The sequence below is a fragment of the Myotis myotis genome, unplaced genomic scaffold (assembly GCF_014108235.1).
Source record: "Myotis myotis isolate mMyoMyo1 unplaced genomic scaffold, mMyoMyo1.p scaffold_m19_p_3, whole genome shotgun sequence".
NCBI classification, from domain to species: Eukaryota; Metazoa; Chordata; class Mammalia; order Chiroptera; family Vespertilionidae; genus Myotis; species Myotis myotis.
This window is the reverse complement of record NW_023416335.1, coordinates 922,483-942,821: the sequence shown is the minus strand read 5'-3', so window position 1 is coordinate 942,821 and position 20,339 is coordinate 922,483. Positions and strand designations below refer to the sequence as shown.

Here is a 20,339-nt window from a genome sequence, read left to right as displayed (position 1 = left end):
TGGAGCTTCTCCCCTTGTCCTGAGCAGTCCTTTAGTCAAGCGCAAACAGAAAACCACGTACTCATCATGCTAGTTGGGCGCCCACACACCACTGGACTCCAGGCCACCTCAGCGAGGACACACCCAGGCCTCCTGCGTGGACGCCTAGGTTCCATGTTTACGTGCCCTAGCCACACGCAGCACGTTTTCAGGATGTAAACCTAACCAAGTCAGACCCACGTGACTTACACGTTTGTCTGTCGTCTGCCTGGCTCCACATGACTGACGTGATTTGTGTTTAACCCTCACTGCTGAGCAGACAAGGGATTTCATAGACGTGTGTGAGCTGCGGAAGAACCACTAGCGAAGGGAACTCGTCCAACTGTCAGTCTGCAGAGAAGGAACCGAGACTCTGCGAAGGCCAATGGAAGAGCTGGGAGCAGAACCCAGTCTAGTGCTCACGACACCTCTGACCTCACCAGGAACACAACTCTCACAGAGCTGCTAAGACGCATGTCTGTGAATGGCGTGGGCTTCCATGAGACGCGACGACGGATGTTAGCCAGGACCGGGCAGCCTGCTTGGGAAACGCCAGCCCTTGTGGCCACTGCTGGGAGCGTGGCTACAGCACGGGGCTGGCTGTTAGGGTAACTGGCGGGTGGCTGCCCCCTGTGAGGACGGGCATCTGCATACTCCAGGGAAATCATGCTAAATAGGACCAGTCAATCATGTATTACCATGAGTTTAATCTCTAAGTCATTTTTATACATTTGGATTCTTACACTTTTAGCATAAGTAAAATTACTTCCACATGGGATGGAAAGCCCTTCGAGGAGTGGTACACAGGGTGTCCAGGGCGACAAAACATGTAATGAAGTTACATGTGACCTCTGCTTAGCCTTAAGAGGAAAGATAAGCTGAGAGAACCAGATCTGAGTTCCAGGTCTAACTCCCGTCCTTGTGAGCTATGCAACAGCTCCGTTCAGTCAACCTCTGGGCTTGTTTCTCCGTCTGCCAAGAGCTGACACTGCACTGCTGACCTCTTCAGCTCATGGAGGACAACTTACAGTAACATATGCGAGTGCTTGCACATGGGAAAGCACACCAAGTATCACCCCAATGGCTATTAAAATGGGGACCTGCAGAACGTTTTAAATAATCAGCCCTCAGTGGCACTAGGCATGCTCACTAGAGAAACTTCACCCAGAGGGACCATGCAAACATGTCTACCTTCAACGGCAATGCTAAAACCACACACAGGACACATGGAACGTTCCAGAGAAAGCACTGAAAGACACACATTGGGTTGACAAGAGACTCTTCAGAATGAGTTAGGATGATTTACAGCATAGATGGAGGTATTTAGTCTTTAAGTGGAGAAAGGTGCAAGTCAGCTGTAAGAAAAACGCATTATGGCCCTCCCTAAGACATAGGGAACAAAATCTCACCACTTGGGCTATTTTGTACGTAAACCAGGCTTCTCACAAATGCCTGTGTGAATGTTTCCAGTCTCAGACATCCCCTGAGAGAGATAAAAGGAATGACTACTTCTGCACCACTGCCAGGGTGAATGACGAGAGGCCTAGAACAGAGTTCCACAGGCCCCTGAAAATGTCAGAGACCCTCCCTGCTCACCTTATCGTCCATTAAGAAGAATGGCGATACCGGGAACACGTCAAAGATAAACTTACAAATCCTACTGTGCGCTTTCTTACTCCTCTAATACCCACTCCGGTGGCCTTTCTTTGTTTTGATTGTAAAGTTAAGTTTAAGTAGCACTTTAATCTTTCCCTTCAAACAAACCTTTTGATGTTAGTTCTTATACAAAAAAAAAAAAAAAAAAATTAAGTTAACAAACAAAAACAGATGAAGATGCAAGGGAGGACATAAATGAGAGAGGATCCAGTAAGTATAAAAATATGCTGTTCAGATTCAGAATAATTTAATAACTCTTCATGATTTCATATGTATCTGGAAATGGAACAGACACGTGTCCTGAGCCCGTCACGAGAGGTAGGATTCCAGCGTTTGGTACGACGTTCCAGGACAGGGTCAGAGTGACATTCCTGTTGCCCCTACAAAGACACAGCAATCAGAAGTCAGCAGAGACACTTCTAGTCCAATGAGAACACGTCATTAAAGGACTGAGGCGTCCAAAGGTTTGCCTATAACCAGCCCCTCCTAAGTGGAACCCTAACCCACAAACAGAAGTCTTCAAGCCTTTAACCCCAGGAGCACTGGGACACCAGCTGTCCAGAGGCACCCACAATGCCCTGAGCTCACTGGGTTCCTAGAGCCAGCAGCCCAAGACTGAAATGAGGACGACAGAGAATAGGAACCCAGACTGGGGGGCATCAGAGGACAATGCGCAAGCCCCAACCCCATGGCGATCTAGACGGCCACGGCGAGCACACCTGCCGCAGTGGCGTCGGACACGACCCAGGTCACTATCCAGCTCCACACTGTGTGTGAGAAGGAACCTGAGGTTCAGAGAAGCAAAGAGAACCAACACCAGAAACCTCAGTACCAGCTGGGCCATGTGTTACTTTCTCATCAAGTTCCCCTGGCAACTTCCTCTTCTGTCCTCACAGCCTGTGCTGGGCAGTCCCACGCCCACAGGGCAGGGGCCCTGGGCACCGAAGCAGAAGCCTCAGACCTGGGTGGTGGGGCCTGTGCACCCGGAGCAGAAGCCTTGGACCTGGACGCCGGGGCCTGTGCACCCGGAGCAGAAGCCTCGGACCTGGGTGTCGGGGCCTGTGCACCCAGAGCAGAAGCCTCGGACCTGGACGCCAGGGCCTGTGCACCCGGAGCAGAAGCCTCGGACCTGGGCTGACAGTCCACACACTGAGCCCAGATTTTACTAGTAGATCAGTTTTGCACAGTGTTTCCACGCCATCTTCCAGGTCAGATCCATATAAATACTTCACTTCTCTCCCAATCTTCCTCTTTTACCCTCTAATATTTTTCTTTAAAAATGCAAATACATCTTTCTCTCCCCTTCACATTTCATAAATGTAAAAAAAATGACAAAGAATTGCTCACTTGAGACCATTTCCATCGTCAAAGAAAAAATATTTTGTTTTCATATCTTTCAACAGCAGCTTCGGATTATCACCTCTCAGAACAATCTTGTCCCAAAGGACAACCTGGTTCAGAGCCTACAAGAAAATGAAAATAATTACATTAACTCAGCAGAAACAGCATCTTTGTCAATTCAGATTAAAAGTAGTGGTAAGCAATTGGTTTCTGATCAATGAACCCAACTCTGAGGGGGTTGCTAAAATCATCAACCCTCCAGCCCAGCATGGACCCTGCACAGGCTGTTACTGCTGCCAGGCCACCTCCCGCCCATCTATGTGGTGCCAAGGGCTTTCAATTGCCAAGTATCACTAAAGAAATAAAGCCTTGAGTATTTTTTCTTTAAAGTAAAACACTGGCACATCATTGCTTTATTACAGCAAAATTCTAGAAGTCAGACAACCTTTCAAGCCACTATTCTGACACATCATAAACAAATTGTTAGGCAAATCAGGGGCATGAAATGGAGTGAAAACACATTTGTGATCACTACCAAAGCCCGAGAACTGTGTTCTCACTAAACCACCACTCACCAGCTTGTGAGGCCAATGGCTGAGCACGTGATGACCAGAATGTGGACTAGTTATTCCTAAGAGAGGGTTCAAATGGTCACCCTCAAGTCTCTTCCTAAGACTCAACAGGAACGTCACGATGGAGGGACACAGAGCCAAGCACAGGCCAGAGAGAAGCCTTTCCCTGCGTATTCATTCATTCATGAAGCAATAACCTGTCACATTCCACGCTGGATTCGCTCACTAGTCGTGCTGGGGAAACGACAGTAGGAAGTATAACCTAGGTCTCTCTGTCACCACGAAAAGACCTACTGGTGTGGATGATCTGCTGAGCCTTGAATAGCATGTGTGTCCAGTGGCTGCTCTCATCCTCAACAGCCTTTCCTGTTTTAACACTTTGTTGACTCTCAAGGACAGGGAGCACCTTAGTCAACCCAATACTCTCAGGCCTAACAAAACATCTGGTATAAAAGATATGCTCAAAATAATGTGCTGTACAATCAACTGACTGAAGTGCTAAAAATGACATGGAACTAAAAAACTCATCAACAGAAAAGCTGGTTAATTTGACATCTCTTGAAAATGAATACACCTCAAATGAAATACAGAAGCAGACTCCTTTCTAACTACAAATTACCTCCAGTCTATGCTGAGAGCAAACATAAGGGTACTTAGGTAAGAGCAACACAGGAGTTCATTTTAATTCTACAGATTTCACATTTGTGCTTTAATTCACTTATCAGAATCATTTACTCTATACTTTAGAACCTAAGATCTGTTTTAGCAACATTCTGTATTAATATCTCAACCCTTACTCTAGCTCCAACAAAAGCTTCAAATCAGACTGAACTAAAAAAATTCTATCACAAACTGTTTTAATATATTTTAATGTAATAGTTTAATAACTTCTAATGACAAAATCTGATAAACTCTAATATATGATTAGAAAGACTACCTTAAGTACTCAAATCGGATCCCATACAACTCCAAAACAAAGGAAAATTCTCAAGACAGGTACAGTGGGGCCTTGACTTACGAGTGTCCCGACTAACGAGTTTTTCGAGATACGAGCCGTCTCTCGGCCGATTTTTGCTTTGAGTTGCGAGTTAAAATTCGGGTTACGAGCCAGCTTCAGATACCCCACTGCTAGTTGGCACAGCGAACGTCACAGTGAACGCCACAACATCAGCCCAGCATCACGTGTCTCACTCGTTCACTTTATGATTTGACATACGAGTAATTTGAGTTACGAGCTCCGTCACGGAATGAATTAAACTCGTAAGTCAAGGCCCCACTGTATTTATTAATTGCATAGGTATGGCTTCATAAACTATCAAAACAGCTCAAACCATGTATTTATACATATAAACATCTAGATGGGCTATAAAATAACCTCAAAAATGCTTCAAATATAGTAATCTTTACAGTTTTTCATTACATGTCTGGGTAACCAGAGTTATAAGCACAGATCACAAATCTCATTGATTCAAATGTCTTGGTGTGTATCTTTCTAATTATAGCTGTCCAGAGAGAATATTTCAGCTCAAAGAATCCTACAGCTGGCCCTGGCCAGTGTGGCTCAGTGGGCTGGGAATCATCCTGTGCACCAAAAGGTCACCCACCATTCCCTTCCCAGTAGGGGGCATGCCAGAGGCAGCCAATCAATGTTTCTAACTTACATCAATGTTTCTCTCTCCCCCCATTCCTCTCTAAAATCAACAAAAACATATCTTAAAAAAAATCCCACCCAATGCCACCTCTCCATTTCCTAATATGCTCACAGTTCAGCAGCATCCTTCCTGAATGTATCACTGCAAATGGCCTCCAAAGGTTTTTGATCACAAATTATTTTGAATAGAAACCCCTAAATATGCACCTTCCTTTACAAATCCCGCTCCTACTACACTTTGCTGTTACCCTTCAGTAGCAGCACCATCGGCAGGAAGTGTGCGTTTCCCACAGGCTTCCTGACGAGGCTGTTCCCTCAGCCAGCTTTCACTAGATCTAGGCGTTCTTCATCCTTTAATGAAAGTGGCTGAGAGTTCACGAGGACCGGGCATGTCCGCTGGGCCGAGCTCCTGTGACATGTGCGTGGACCACTGGCGTTCTCTTCACCTCTGGTAGCTCTGCAGGGATCTTTTCAAGCCATTTCTCCATCATGTGAGGATTCATTTCTTTAAAACTGGACAACACCACCCACTTAACTTTGCACAATGCCGAATGCCAATGAATGAATGAATACACACAGAGAGCCAGTCAACCTCTTGCCCTCCAGAATTCCTCACCACCTCCAGAGTATGAGGGCACACATGTTTTAGGAAGCATGGAGCCAACCCCCGATTTGGGGACTGAGTATTACTATCAGTCCATGTAGAGTCCGAGTAAAGTTTAACTGCTTTCCCTTTTCAGTTTAAATTGAGAAACATACAGATTTGTGGTTTCCCGAATGGCATGTAGGGGAGCTGAGAAGTTGCCACACCAACCTGATATCAATAAGAAGGTGAGCCGACTGAAACTGCAACTCTGCTCGAGAAGAACAGAGAAGAACGAGCAGCTCGCTCTCCGCAGACCCCCAGGGAGGCCCTCGATGCTCCCCAGACCCCACGGCGCCTCAGAGCTACAGGCTGCCATGGGCTGGTGATTTCTACCAAACTACTCAGGTCAGATACTTTGAATATACAACATTTATATTTCCATAAAGAATAAGATGTTACATATCTACCAAAATACTTATATACTTACGTTATTTTTTGTTGAATACTCTGCTGATAAATAAAGAAACAACTGCTTAACATTCCAATCAAATATATTCTCTAGATGTAAACAAATTAAGGAATAAATCATAAAGCAGCATACAGCTTTAAAACAGATCTAAGTTACGCTTAAGTATTCACAGCAATACTAACACCAAAATAGAGAAAAAGAAGTGGCCCACAAACATACTGAGCCACTAATTCAATGAAAATATATAAAAGAGAAAAGATTTCATTTTTCAAGCACACGATTCCACTACAGTTCTAAAGTATAACCAATCATCATAATTTAAATGTACTGACATGCAAACATTACGACACTCAAGTAACTAAATCAAGTGTAATAAATTGTAAATGTGGCTTTTTGGACGTCAGTAGGGATCAAACATCTCAGTCCATGAAATGCTTTGGTAGAATATGCAGTGGTCACCAATTTGGTTTCATCAGTTTACTAGAGTGAAAAAACATCACCAGGGTTAATTACAAGACTGAGAAATGGGCTGTGTTCATGTTTGGATTTGATTAAATGGTTATGTCACATATTGTATGTTTACATACTGAGAGCAGCACACTCATGTACTCACTAGTTCAGAGTCACGATGTCAGAACAGGGAAGTCTAGGACAGCGACCCTTTCCCTCTGGCTATCTCCACACTGTAGTCTTTGTCTACTCGATACATGTGTGTATTTGTGTTTTGTTTTGACTTAATCTCTTCACCTTCTTTCCTTCAGCTCCCCTCCCCCCTGACACCTCTGTTTGCTCCATGTGCCCAGGCCTCTGTGCTATTCCTCATGTGAGTGAGATCACAGTCAGGGCACTGACCTCTTTTCCCTTCGACTGTCTGGGATGAATACCGTCCTGAACCATAAACACATAGGTCATAGAATAACTGCATCTTATTGGTCATGTTGCATAATAAGGATGCGTCTGATTGGTTAATTCTTGGTACTAGAAATCCTTATATGTAAGTATAGGCACCTAATTTTTTTAAGTAATTTTGGAGCAAAAAGGGGTAGGTGATTACTATTATTTATTTTTTGGTAAAGCAATGAAAATTACGCCTATTTTTTTGTCAGATCAGCAAAAAATGTACTTTTTGGAGTGCTGCAGAATTTTAATTAGTTTGTGTGCCATGAGATGAGAAGGCTGAAAATCCCTGGTCCAGACACAGTGACTACTTTCACACTCGATCCAAACTGCCTCTTACCAGAGATGTTTCTAAATGATGTGAACACTTAAAAGCAGGCAGTTTAGCATACACTGGACTTTTCTCACGGTGTACTCCAGCTCCTCAAAAGGGCCTATGTATATACAACTAATTCCTAGTCTACTTCCAAACCCAGTCATTTATTTCTAAAAGCCAAGTGAAAACCAATGCCATGGGGCCTGGCCGGAGAGCTCAGTTGGTTGGGCATCCTCCCATTCACCAAATGGCCACCAGTGCGATTCCCGGCCAGGGCGCACACCAGGTTGTGGGTCCCATCCCGCTGCTCTCCCACGTCGGCATTTCTCTCTCCCTCTCCCTTCCTCTCTTTCTAAACTCGGTAAAAAAAAACAAAACAAACAAAAAAAACATTTAAAAGGAAAGAAAAAACACACACACGCCATGGGGCAGAGACACATCGGTGACCCTCGGAGGCCCACGGTCTGCAGCTGCTTCCACTGTCCAGACAGCCGCTCTACCGCTCTGACCGACACGCTCCACAGCCAGCGTCAACCCTGGGTTTTAAAAAGGCAGCGAGATCGCCACGGCAGAGAGCAACGCCCAAACATTCATGCAAGACCTAACAGAAGATCAGCTGGCCAAGAGTTGTCAAAAGGGGGAACTCAAGATGAAGAGAAAATATTTAAATCTCCCCATTTTAAAGTAACTCTTTCAACTGTGATGATTTCTGACTTTTGTCCTGAAAATATTTATTAAAAAACTATAATGGCAAAATGCTAATATGACTCACCAACACTCATTTTGACCATGATCTTCCAACCCATAACAGACGTTTAACCTGTGTTTCTACCATAAAATACGAAGATATACTTTGGGATTGCACAGGAAATGCTCAATGTTGCCAGGATGAGCACTGGCCACATTCTTCCTTCTTTAATCCAAATGATTTCATTCTCCTTCCGAAATACAGACTCAGTCTCTTAAAGCTCTCCATTTACTTAATGTTCCTGCGAAGAACTTAGAGTATCTTCACACAGTAACCCCTGAACCTACAAATAAAATTTCTCCAGGTGTGAACGAGGAGGAATTAACACGATTTTACTGATGAAAACAGAGGCTGGCATCTGTTACGGGTTGGAAGATCGGGGTCAAAATGAATGTTGGTGAGTCATATTAGCATCTGCCATTATATTGTTTTTACACGTATTTCCAAGGTTTGGTTGATAGTCACCCTGTCCCCCAAATCACTGAACAACATGTGTATCATCACAGCACCAGGAAAAGGCAACGAAACCCTGTCTCAAAGGATATCTGCCGTGATGTCGAAGTTAATGAACCCCAGGTCGCTTCTTTCTCTAGGTCCAGTGAAGTCCTCCACATTTTTCCTAGAAGTAGAGAGAAAAGCTTCACCATCCTGTGAACCTCTCAACGTTCAAAACTCACATCATTCCGTAGGACACAGCCGTGTGCAGGGGGAACAGCAGTTAGTTCCACGAGGAAACAGTGACCGTCAGGGAGTCGGGATGCACTTCCTCATCCCATGTGAAAGCCCACCTTCACCTGCGTCCACGGCCGCCACAGAAGCCCTAACAACCCGGGGGAGAGGAAAGCTGCTCAGAGACGCCCTGACCGGTTTGGCTCAGTGGATAGAGCGCCGGCCTGCGGACTGAAGGTCCCGGGTTTGATTCCGGTCAAGGGCATGGACCTGGGTTGGGGGCACATCCCCGGTGGGAGGTGTGCGGGAGGCGGCTGATCGATGTTTCTCTCCCATCGATATTTCTAGCTCTCTATCCCTCTCCCTTCCTCTCTAAAAAATCAATAAAATATTTTTTAAAAAGAAAAAAAAGGCTGCTCAGAGAAAAGCGTGGATCCAGGAGGTCAGCCATGTGGCAGGAGGGGGAGAGGAGCCGGCCTCGGGGAGGCGTGCTGGCTGAGGGTCTGTGCCAGCTCCACGGCGTGTTTTCCGCATTATCTCCAGGTGCAGCAGTCGGGCGGGACCTCCCCTTCAGACACACGGGGGTGAAGGCCCAGAACCCTACGGCACCGGCTCCGAGGCAGCGGCAGCTGCCAGCTGTGCGGCGTTTGCGGGGCACCGCGCTCTCCCACCGCCGCCACAGCCCGCGGGGCCCACGTCCGCCCGAGGTCTGAGTTTGGAACCTAAAACACAGCATCTAGCAAACACCGCTTAGCAAAGAAATACAAAACAAAATAAAAATGGAAATGCGGGGCGGGCGGTAGCTATCAGATGGCCCGCCTGTTGGAGATTCTGACAAGTAAAAGGAACCGAAGGCAAACCTGTTAGAAGACGGAACAGCAGGCAGACAGAGGCAGAGGAAAGTAAATAAACCTGCACATCACCCAGGTGCTGGGAGTCCCGCAGGGCCCTCCGAGGGGCCACGTGCGGCGCTCGCGGCTGGTCCAGCGGCGGGTTCTCCCCAAACAAACCCCACTCCCCCCGCGCACCCCACCGTCCTCGCCCCCTCAGGGCCGCCCGGGAGCTGGCAGCACCGCAGGGGCCGAGGCGGGGACCGGGGGACCCAGGCGGGACCGGGGGACCCAGGCGGGATCGGGACATCCAGCCGGGCGGGCGGGGCGCGGGGGACCCAGGCGGGGACCGGGGCCGGGAGGGCGGGCGGGGCGCGGGGGACCCAGCCGGACACGCGGGACGTGGGGGACCCAGCCCGGAACCGGGCCGGGAGAGCGGGCGGGGCGCGGGGTTCCCAGCCCGGAACCGGCCGGCTCGGGCTGGTGTGTGGCTCCCTCATTGGCCGGCGGGCGGGAAGTGAGGCACAGGAAGGAAGCGAGGCGCTGACCAGGGCAACGCTCAGAATTAAGACTGAGGGACCCGGCGGAGGGTGGGCGTCGGGGGAGGGCCGCGAGGTGCCCGGCCCGGTGCCGGGGGGCAGGGAGCGCCAGCCGGGGGACTCGCCCGCCCCGCGCGGCCCGGCCGCACTCACAGCATGATCCGCGAGACGTGCAGCCGCACCGGCACGCTCCGGTCCTTGAAGGCGGTGGTGATGAAGCAGCCGAAGGTGAGCGCCGCCATCACGCTCAGCGAGAAGGCGAACAGCGAGTTCGCCCGCGACAGCACCGTGTTCATCGCGGCCGTGCGCCCCGAGCCCAGTTCCGCACGCACAGCCGGGACCCCGTTCCGGTGGCGGACCGGCTGCCAGCGATCCGCGCCGCCTGCGCCGCGCGCGCGCCGCCGCGGCCCCGCCCCTTCCGGTCCTCCGGCGGGAGCGCGCGCCACGCCCCGGGACACGCCCACTGGCTGGGACTGGGCCGCGCGCGGGCCCGCCCCTACTTCCTGTCTTTCGCCGCCACCAATCAGCGACGCGCGGGGGAGGGCGGGGTTTCTCCAGGCCGACCCGCCCCCTCCGCCCTGGCGGGCCCACGGGTCCCCGGGCTGGTGCTGCCCCTGCCGCCCGCCGCCAGGTGGTCGGGGTCGGGCGGGCTGGGTGGCCGATGCCTGCGGGGCGCTGCTGGGACCTGCAGTCCCGCAAGGTGGTTCGGGCTGTGCCCTGGCGCGTGGCGACTGGAAGCAGACTTGACCCCACGCTGGGTCCTGCCTTTGTCACTTGGGTCCAAGAGCTGATGCCCCTTAGGGGGGTGGGGGCTGGGGGCGGAGAATGTCGCAGCCCCTCTCTCTCCTCCCCCCTCACCCCCCAGCTGTCCTGGTGAACCTTCCTCTTTCGACCTCATCCACTTCCTGTGGCAGCTAAAGCGGTTTTAGGCGTTAACGGTTGGCGCTGCAGATCTAGTATCTGCATTTCACCTGGGATTTCCTGTAACCGGCTTCACTGGGTTCTGAAAATCAAAGGCGATAAGTGGCCATGAAACTGCTGTACAGCACCTTGTGTGAGAATCTAAGATCAGCAAGGCATCAGTACTTATTTTTTAAAATGTTTTTTATTGATTTTTAGAGAAAGGGAAAAGGATAGCTAGAAACGTCCACGAGAGAGGAACATCATCATTTGGCTGCCACCTGCACACTCCCTGCTGGGGATGGAGCCTGCAGCTGGGGCTTGTGCTGTGACCTGGAGTTGAACCTGCGCCTCTTGGCTCCTGGGTGGAAACGCAGCTGCTGAGCCACACCTGCCTGGCCCAGGCATCCTGCTCGATGGCCCTGGGGGGGGGGGGGGGGGGCGGGGGGGGGGGGTCAGGCTCTGACTGTGCCAACGTTTGGCCTTAAATAGAGGGTCTGCAGACTCCTTCTTTCACAGCTGTAGGTTTGGGTCATAAAAGAATTGAGAGGCGACGGAAATCTGCACAGATTATTTTAAATTTTAATAAACCAAAAGAGGTTCGTTAAGAACAGCTGGCCTAGAACATGATAGGCACAGACTGGGAAATGATGGTCTGACCCCGGTGCTGGCTTCTGTCATCCATTAATGAGCCCTTGCTTCTTCGCATTATTCATTATTCAATGTCATACAGCCTTGCAGTGGGATTATTACTGAGCGCCTACTGTGTGCCGCCTCTAGTTTTGAGAGTACAGCACTAATAAGGGAACACCCCTGTCAGATTGGAATAGAGCCAGTAATGCAAAATGGAGAGAACCTTAGTTGAGTTTAAAAAATTTTTTGTCTTCCACCAGCCACAGCTTGTTCAATAAAACAACTGTTTATTGAATGCCTGCTGTGTTGCTAATGATAGAGAGATGTATAACAATCACTTTCTACCCTCATGGAGCTTATAATCTAGTAGAGTTGATAAAATACACAAAATGAAAGCATAAATACCAGGGAGGTTACAGAGTGCTGTGGACTTCAGAGGAAGAATTGACATCTGTGGCGATGTGGGACCAAGCAGTGTCTGTGAAATATTTAACACAGAGCCTGAACAGCGTGGGTTAGGTACTCTTATGGGGTGAGTTAAAGGATGCTCATTGTTACAGATGTGTATCTCCAGGGAGGGTATTCCAAAAGAGGCAGTATGGGTATGGAAGAGACACCCAGTAGTGTGGTCCAGCTAAACTATATCTGTATCTATGTCTGTATATCTATCTATCTATCTATCTATCTATCTATCTATCTATGCCGGAAGCCGTTCCATCCTTGCAGCTTGACACAGTCGCTGCAGGGAAGAAACTTCTGCACAGCATATGTTCCAAGGGACCTGGCGTATACAGCATACTGTTTGTAATATGTTTGCTCCCCTTCTTAGCGCTATGTGTTCTTACCAGGGCCACCTCCTTGGGAAAGGGTGTTTCCCCAGCTGGGAATGTTTCCCTGGAGTTAGGGATTATCGGGACTAGGGAAGGGAATAAATCAGTAAAACCCCCTAGTGTTACAGAAATACTGTGTACCTCTTATGAGGAACTTAGACTAAGACTGTTAGCAATAAATTTAGGACTTGCTAGGCCCACATCCCCAGGGGTCTACCCACCAGAGGAAGTACCAAAGCCTAGACCTCTAAAAACCCACTGACGCAGGGCAGTCCCAAGGGAGACCACCAGTAAGGCTAAAAGGAAAACTATCTAACAGTTAAAGAAATACCGCTGCAAACAATGTAGGCAGGCTCCTTATCTAAAAATCTTAGGCAAGCTATGCAAGCAGAAAGATTTAAACTAACTGCCAGGCAGGTAGTTAATCACCATAGCTAAGAACAATCACGCTTAAGCTATATAACCTTTACTTAGGCCATAGAATAGGAAAACTTTCAGTTTTTTCCTTATAGCTTAACAGTGGAGCAATAGAATAGTAACCTTAGAACAGAAATAACAAACTAGCCCTTATAATGGAACACAGAGACTAACCTTTAGAATAGAATATAGAAACATAGACCATAGATAAGATTAAAATCAGCAGAGCTAAATAGAAATAAGATTTTTAGCAACGGTCAGATAAGAAACTGTAAACATAAAACACGAAACTGTAAAAGGTCAAAGGAGGATCCAAAACATACCATGATGTAACTATAGAGGCATGCTTATAGAATCAAATAGTATAAATTCAGTTGTAACAGGACAATAAAAAAGAACTTGACTATGTTGATCATCTGAACACTGTCTCCATGTCCTTCATTCTTCGCCGATGCCATCCACACCTTTGGGAACCCCTGGACCGCTGGGGCTGGACCCTGGCATATAGATATATATATATATATCCTATCTAATAAAAGAGAAACATGGTAATTAGCCATAACTTCACTACCCTTCCCATTGGCTAATCAGGGTGATATGCAAATTAACTGCCAACCAAGATGGCGGCCGGCAGCCAGGCAACTGACGCGAACAGGAGGCTTGCTTGCTCCAGTGACAGAGGAAGCCAAGGTTCCCTGCCTGCTGCTGCTGGGCTCTGAGCTGCTCTCTAAGAAACATTGTTACAAATATAGAAGCTAAACCATCCCCAGAAACCTGCTTTCAGCCAGCCGGGATCTCAGAGCTGGAGTCGCAACAAAATTTCAAATACAGAAGGTAAACAAAGCCCAGAAACCTGCTTTCAGCAGCCGAGGTCTCACAGCTAAAGCCGGCTCTCAGCTCCAGTGACAGCCATAGAAGGTAAATAAATCCCAGAATTAAAAAAAAAAAAAAGGAAAAAAGGAGAGGTTGGGAGCTTCAGTCACCTGCCAGCCTGAAAACGGCCCTCAGCCCCTCACCCAGACTGGCCAGGCATCCCAGTGGGGACCTCCACCCTGAAGGGGGTGTGACCAGCTGCAAACAACCATCATCCCCTCACCCAGGCTGGCCAGGCACCCCAGTGGGGACCCCCACCCTGAAGGGGGTGTGACCAGCTGCAAACAGCCATCATCCCCTCACCCAGGCTGGCCAGGCACCCAAGCAGGACCCCCACCCTGATCCAAGACACCCTTCAGGGCAAACCAGCCGGCTCCCACCCGTGCACCAGGCCTCTATCCTATATAGTAAAAGGGTAATATGCCTCCCAGCACCGGGATCAGCGGAGCAGTGAGGCCTCCTGGCACCGGGATCAGCGGAGCAGCGAGGCCTCCTAGCACCGGGATCAGCGGAGCCGTGAGGCCTCCTGGCACCGGGATCAGCGGAGCTGCGAGGCCTCCTAGCACCGGGATCAGCGGAGCCGCGAGGCCTCCCAGCACTGGGATCAGTGGAGCAGCGAGGCCTCACTGCCCCTGTGTCAAGCAGAGCCATGAGGCCTCCCAGCACTGGGATCAGTAGAGCCACAAGGCCTCCTAGCCCCTGGAGCAGTGTGACAGGGGGCAGCGCCCAAACCGCCTGATCGTCCTACGGCTCTGTGTGTGACGGGGCAGGGCCACAACCTCCCTATCTGCCCTGCTCTGTTCATGACAGGGGAAGGCGCCCCAACCCCCTGATCAGCCCTGCTCTGTGCCTGATAGGGGGGAGCTCCCCAACCCCCTGATCGACCCTACTCTGTGCATGACAGGGTGCGGTGCCCCAACCCCCCCATGGGCCCTGCTGTGTGTGACGGGGTGGAGCCGCAACCTCCCCATCGGCCCTGCCCTGAGTGTGACAGGGGGGAGTGCCCAACCCCCCAATCGGCCCTGCCTTGAGTGTGATGGGGGTGGCGCCCCAACCCCCCAATCGGCCCTACCCTGAGCATGACTGAGGGTGGCATCGCAACCTCCTAATTGGCCCTGCTCTGTGCGTGACAGGGTACAGAGCCCCAACCCCCCTGATGCGCCCTGCTCTGTGCGTGACAGGGGGCAGCGCCCCAACCCCCTGATCGGCTGGCTCTGTATGTGACAGCGGTGGCACCACAACCCCCTGATCCACCCTGCTCTGTGCGTGACGGGGTGGTGCTGCAACCTCCCCATCGACCCTACCTTGAGTGTGACAGGGCAGCGCCCCAACCCCCCAATCGGCCCTACCCTGAGCGTGACTGAGGGTGGCATCGCAACCTCCTGATCCACCCTGCTCTGTGCATGACAGGGGGCGGCGCCAATCGGCCCTGCTCTGAGCCCGACCAGGAGCTGCGGGACAGGCACCTAGGGATTGGGCCTGCCCTCTGCCACCCGGGAGTGGGCCTAAGCCAGCAGGTCGTTATATCCCGAGGGGTCCCAGACTGTGAGAGGGCACAAGTGGGGCTGAGGGACACCCACCCCCTAGCCAGTGCACAAATTTTTGTGCACCAGGCCTCTAGTATATATATAAAAGCCAAGTGACTGGAATGACCAGAATGACCGGTCGCTGTGATGCATACTGCCAACTGCCCGATCAGGGCCCCAATCACCCCTCCCCCCAACCTCCTGCAGCCCCTCTCAGCCCAGCCCCCAATCGGCCCCCCCATACCTGATCTTTAAAAATTGGGTAGAAATTCCATGAGGTACTATTCTTCTATTTTGATGGTTATTAATTATTAATTCTAATTACTCATATTTGTCTTTTATCCCTTTTTTCTTTATTGATTAGTATTTTTGTTGATTTTTTTCAAAGAACTATCTTTTACATTTCTTAATACTACCGTTCTTTGTATGCTTATTAATTTTTTAATGTTATTAAATTTTTGTATTCCACTTTTCCTTGGTTTAATAGTTTTAGGAATTAGATATTTGATGTCTTTTCATTTTTGTTGTTCTGATAACTGCTTTATATCCTAACATTCCTGAGATGTTGTTTTTAAATCTTGTATTTCTTCTCTGATTGAGAAGTAATTTAAGTGTGAAAACCCTGGGCCGGGAGTCTCCTGCTTCCCTGGTGCAGGGCACTTGACCTGCTGTCTCAACCCCATGCTGGGGGGATGCAGCAGATCCCCTGTGACTCCACCAGGAGAGGCTCTCGGAGCTGGCTGGCTTCCTCCCGGCTTCTTCCCCCCCGTGCAGTTCCCTTTGCTGGCTGTTCTGTATCCTGTCCCTGTCATAAACGGACCGTGTAACTACAATGAGTCCGGTGAGCCCTAATGAGCCAGCAAACGCTGGTTCTGGGGACCCCTGATGCAAGGAGTTCTCCCCAAACCCAGGGAGGCTCAGCCCCGTGGTTCTGCGAGGGGAGGCGGAGGGTGTTTTATCCCAAGTCCTCTGGATGAACTCAGGCTTCTGCTGGGTGCTGGCTGCTCAGGAGCTTTGCCCACTGCGCCCTCCTTTATTCTGCCTGGCCTTCGGGTGACCTGCCTTCCCCCTCTGTTCCCCATGCCGCCTCAGGCCTGCTTGTCCCTTTCTCATGTGGACACATGGGGCTGGTCCTTGACCTGGAGTTGTCTGCCCAGGATTGATTTTCACAGCCTCTGCTTCTACACACATCCACAGGGGCCTTCGCTGCTCATTCAGGAACATTGAGCCACTCAGCGCGCCGGCAGCTCTTCCGGCCCCCGTGTAAGGGGAGCAGCCAGGGAAGGCCATGATTTCACGTGCATTCTCTGTTACCACGTCCCTGCTCCTTGTTTTATCTGTAAAACTGAGAAGGAAATCCCTATGTGACAGAGGAGGCTGGAAGACCCTAATACCTAGCATTACTATTTTTTTCTGAGAAGCTTTTTAAACTCCTGGGAACACCTAAGAAGTTAAAAACCACATGCACCAAAAGAAGAAGAAGGAAACATCCGAATTCTTTAGAGCCTGACTTTGAAAGTCTATTCTGAAGGGAAACATGCTTCAGGAGAATCACAGATTTTGGCTTCCGGATGCCGGAATGTGTTCCAGGGTTTTCGCACGATCACACTTCGCGTGGAAGGAAGTTGAAAGCCCCTCTCAGGTGACTGGAATATACGACTGAAGCCCTTGAGGCACAGACCCTGCTTCCGTGTTCTCATCATGCGTCCTCCTGCGGGAGCCGGTCATCCTGTGTACACGACATTGTCGGGGCAGGTGGAGACGTGAGGGACGCGTGACTTGGCCCAAGCTCCGTGACAGCTGCCGAGACAGCCTGGCTCTGCGCGGGTTCCCCGTAAAGGCTGCCGACCTTCCCCCAGAATGTTCCTGGGGCAGCTGTGAGTCAGGCAACGGCAGCCCACGAGGCCTGACTTACTCACGGCCGCAGGCGCCTGTCTGCCTTGCCTGGCTCATTCATAGGAGGCACGTCTGACTGTAAGTTGCCGTATTTAGCAGCTGGTCATTTTTGTCACTTTGCAGGGAAAGATCCCTGGTGATTCCTGACATTGAGTGGTTCTTGCCGGAAAGATCCCACGAAGAAAGCAGTGAGCAGATCACGTGTTCCTTCTCTGGAATGAAGATGAAGACCGAGGAAGAGCAGCCCTCAGGCAGCCTGCAGCCTCATCTCTTCTTTCCGTCTCCACTGAGCATGGGCATGGCCGTGGATACAGAGGGCAGATCCGCATCGCCTTTGGTTCACAGGGTGAACTGGACATTCTCCTACCTAGCCTAGGGTCTGTGTTTTTAAGAAAGGAATTACTTCTTATGTGTGTAGCATGCGTTAAAAGTTATTTAAATGTACGGGGAGAGAATTACTGGAATAAAATATGCAGGTGACGGAGATGGAGAATGTGTTTGATGGTTATAGTCATTCTAACAGGAATAATTCTTGGCAAATTTTTTCTCTAAGGTCGGCTTTTCTAGCCACATAACCTTGACATGTTACACGTACTCACTGGGCGGTTTCCTGGTTCTAAGGAGGAAGCATGCTGGGGAACTACAGGAGCGGCACTACTGGGGCATTGAGCAGGGCGCGGTGTCCCTGCAGGCGCCAGGCACCATGGCACTCAGGCAGGGCTGCCGGGTCCTGTGCTGGATAATGAGGCTGCACGTAGAGGTGGAGACCTCGGTGGACTTGCAATCCTGTCTAGGTGCAGATGAGAATGGGGTGGGAATATTGCAATTTGGGGGCACACATGGCTACTCAGAAGTCACTAAGGATGCTCCCAGATCCCGATGAGGGGTCTTTGATTAACTGCTGGTCGCCAGAGCTCAGGGGTGTGGATGCTGTTAGCAATCTTCCTTACAGCAGTCAGGGCTGAGGGACCAGCTGTAGAATTGGATCTGCAAGTGGCAGGGGAAGGGGGAGAAGGGGAGGGGGTGGGTGTCAGGTGTCATGGCCACAGGGCCACAGGGAGAGGTGTGGGGAGTGGGAGGACTGCCATTGAATGCCTATTTCTTTTCTATTTAAAACAAAATAGCCATGATTTTGTGATGTGAATGGACCCTTTTTTAATAGAAGGATAATTACAAAACTAAAATATCCTCTCATACAAATAAAAACTGAGTTGTCTTTAACTCTCCAATTCTGTGGACTTCATCAAAATTTTAAATTTCTCTTCAGTCTATTTGTGTGTATAATATTTAAGTTATATTCATGAAGGAACGCTATCTAAATGCAAATGATAATTTTAAAAATTTCAAATTTAAAGAATTTTCTGTTTCTGAGCCATTCCAATGACTCATTCTTTAGAACAGCGATTTTCAACCTTTTTCACCTCATGGCACACACACTAATTCCTAAAATTCTGCTACACACCATAAAATAGAATTTCCACCAATCTGACAAGAAAAATTGGCATAATTTTGGTTCGTTCACATGGGGCAGCTCGATGTGTTGGCCATTGTCATTTTCGTATCTGACTAAGGGAAAGGAGGTCAGTGCTCTGACTGCATAGTCAGGTACTGTGTGTTTGAAAAGTTCCTGCAAATCGCTGCCCTAGATCACAGAGCAGCCTGCAGCGTAGACCTGGCCCATTGATTAAATGCATCTGCTGCCGGCTTCATACAAACCGCCCATGGTAGCGCCTGGAGTAGAGCAGGCATGCACCATGGGAAAGCCATCCGTAGCGCCATTGCTAAGGCAAACGCTGCTACTAAACAGGTATTGAAAGACCTGCACCTGCTATCAATGTCACGGCTAGACCTTCCCCCGCCCCCAAGCTTTTATGTAATAATCACATGTAGGCAGAACCGAGCACTGAGGTAAAGTTCATAAAAAATGAATGGCTCCGGTAACAGGAAAACACAGCGAGGCCAGGAGACAGCAAGAGACTTGAGGACATTGCAGCGTGGAAGGTGAGAGAGAGTCTTAAAGATGAGCTGTAGATAGACACCTGTTAATTATTTCCATTATGTCCTTTACCTGAAGTCAAAGAGTGCCAGGAAGGCTGGGCCGGGCAGTGAGGGGACGAGTGGAAAACCAGCATGAGAAGCTTGCCCTCGGAGGCCTGTGAGGGGAGCTGGGGTGCACAGGCTGCCCTCTGAGGTGAGAGGTCCAGGTCTCCGGGTTTGGGAGGACATTGCTCCTACAAATAATGTGACAGCAGAGACTGGGGCCTCCTGTGGTCCTCTCCTGCCAGCCCTACCCTGGGGGGGGCCACACCGCCAGGGAAGCTGTAGCTGTGCCTGATCTGTGAAGGCAGCTCTGCCCCAACCCCTCCTTTTCAGACTAAGCTAAAGCAGTAAGTGACCCAGTACTCAAACTGGAGGCCACGCCAAAGCTCCACACCAGCTGCTGGATGTAGCTGAAGTGACGCAATAAATGACAAAAACGTAAGGCCACAGAGAGGAGGTGACCCCAGCTCCCTTCCCTCCCCGGGGCCTCGTGGCCCTGCAGCTTTCTCCAGGAGATGAGGGGCTTCTTAGCATCACCTTCCTGACAGCCACGGTTTATCAAGGAGCCTCCTGTGTGCCAAGCCCTGCGTGAGCCGTTGCATGTCATCTACCAGGTAGACGGCAGGGGACAGCACTCATTCCAGAGCTCATGGCTCAGCCCAGGGCAGGAGACAGGCTTCAGACCAGAAAACATGACCCTGAGCTGTAGCCAGTGCCAAGAAGGGAGAGGAGGTTGTGAAGAGCGCGTGTAGCCAACTGCGGGGTCAGGGAGGCCTGGAGGTGTGGGAACGGCTTCAGCGTTTGGACAGGTTCAAGCCTCAGACTAATGAGAGGGCACGGTCCTCTCGTGACAAAGCCACGTGCAAGTCCCAGCCTGGAGGGCAAAGCCCTCCCAGCACAATTATAGCCAAAGGCTGTGGTACTAAGCTGAA

The 20,339-nt window shown here is 50.0% G+C and overlaps 1 protein-coding gene across 1 annotated transcript; it reads right to left on the bottom strand.

The window, feature by feature from the left end:
- Nucleotides 1-1,897: 1,897 nt before the first annotated feature.
- On the bottom strand, nt 1,898-10,709 carry SPCS3 (signal peptidase complex subunit 3). The gene is made up of 5 exons (XM_036299099.1): nt 10,446-10,709; nt 8,800-8,873; nt 6,312-6,388; nt 3,022-3,137; nt 1,898-2,054 (listed from the first exon to the last, which is right to left on the bottom strand). The coding sequence occupies exons 1-5, from the start codon at nt 10,586-10,588 to the stop codon at nt 1,922-1,924; spliced, it is 543 nt and encodes a 180-aa protein (XP_036154992.1). The 5' UTR covers nt 10,589-10,709; the 3' UTR covers nt 1,898-1,921.
- Between the last annotated feature and the right edge of the window lie 9,630 nt (nt 10,710-20,339).

What these genes read in the sequence shown, in the direction of transcription:
- SPCS3 (XM_036299099.1), bottom strand. Translation starts at nt 10,588, where the DNA reads ATGAACACGGTGCTGTCGCGGGCGAACTCGCTGTTCGCCTTCTCGCTG. An exon ending in AGTATTCAACAAAAAATAAC is followed by an intron (nt 3,138 to 6,311) that starts GTAAGTATATAA and finishes ATTTTCTTGTAG; the next exon opens with GCTCTGAACCAGGTTGTCCT. An exon ending in GACGATGGAAATGGTCTCAA is followed by an intron (nt 2,055 to 3,021) that starts GTGAGCAATTCT and finishes GTGTCTTTGTAG; the next exon opens with GGGCAACAGGAATGTCACTC.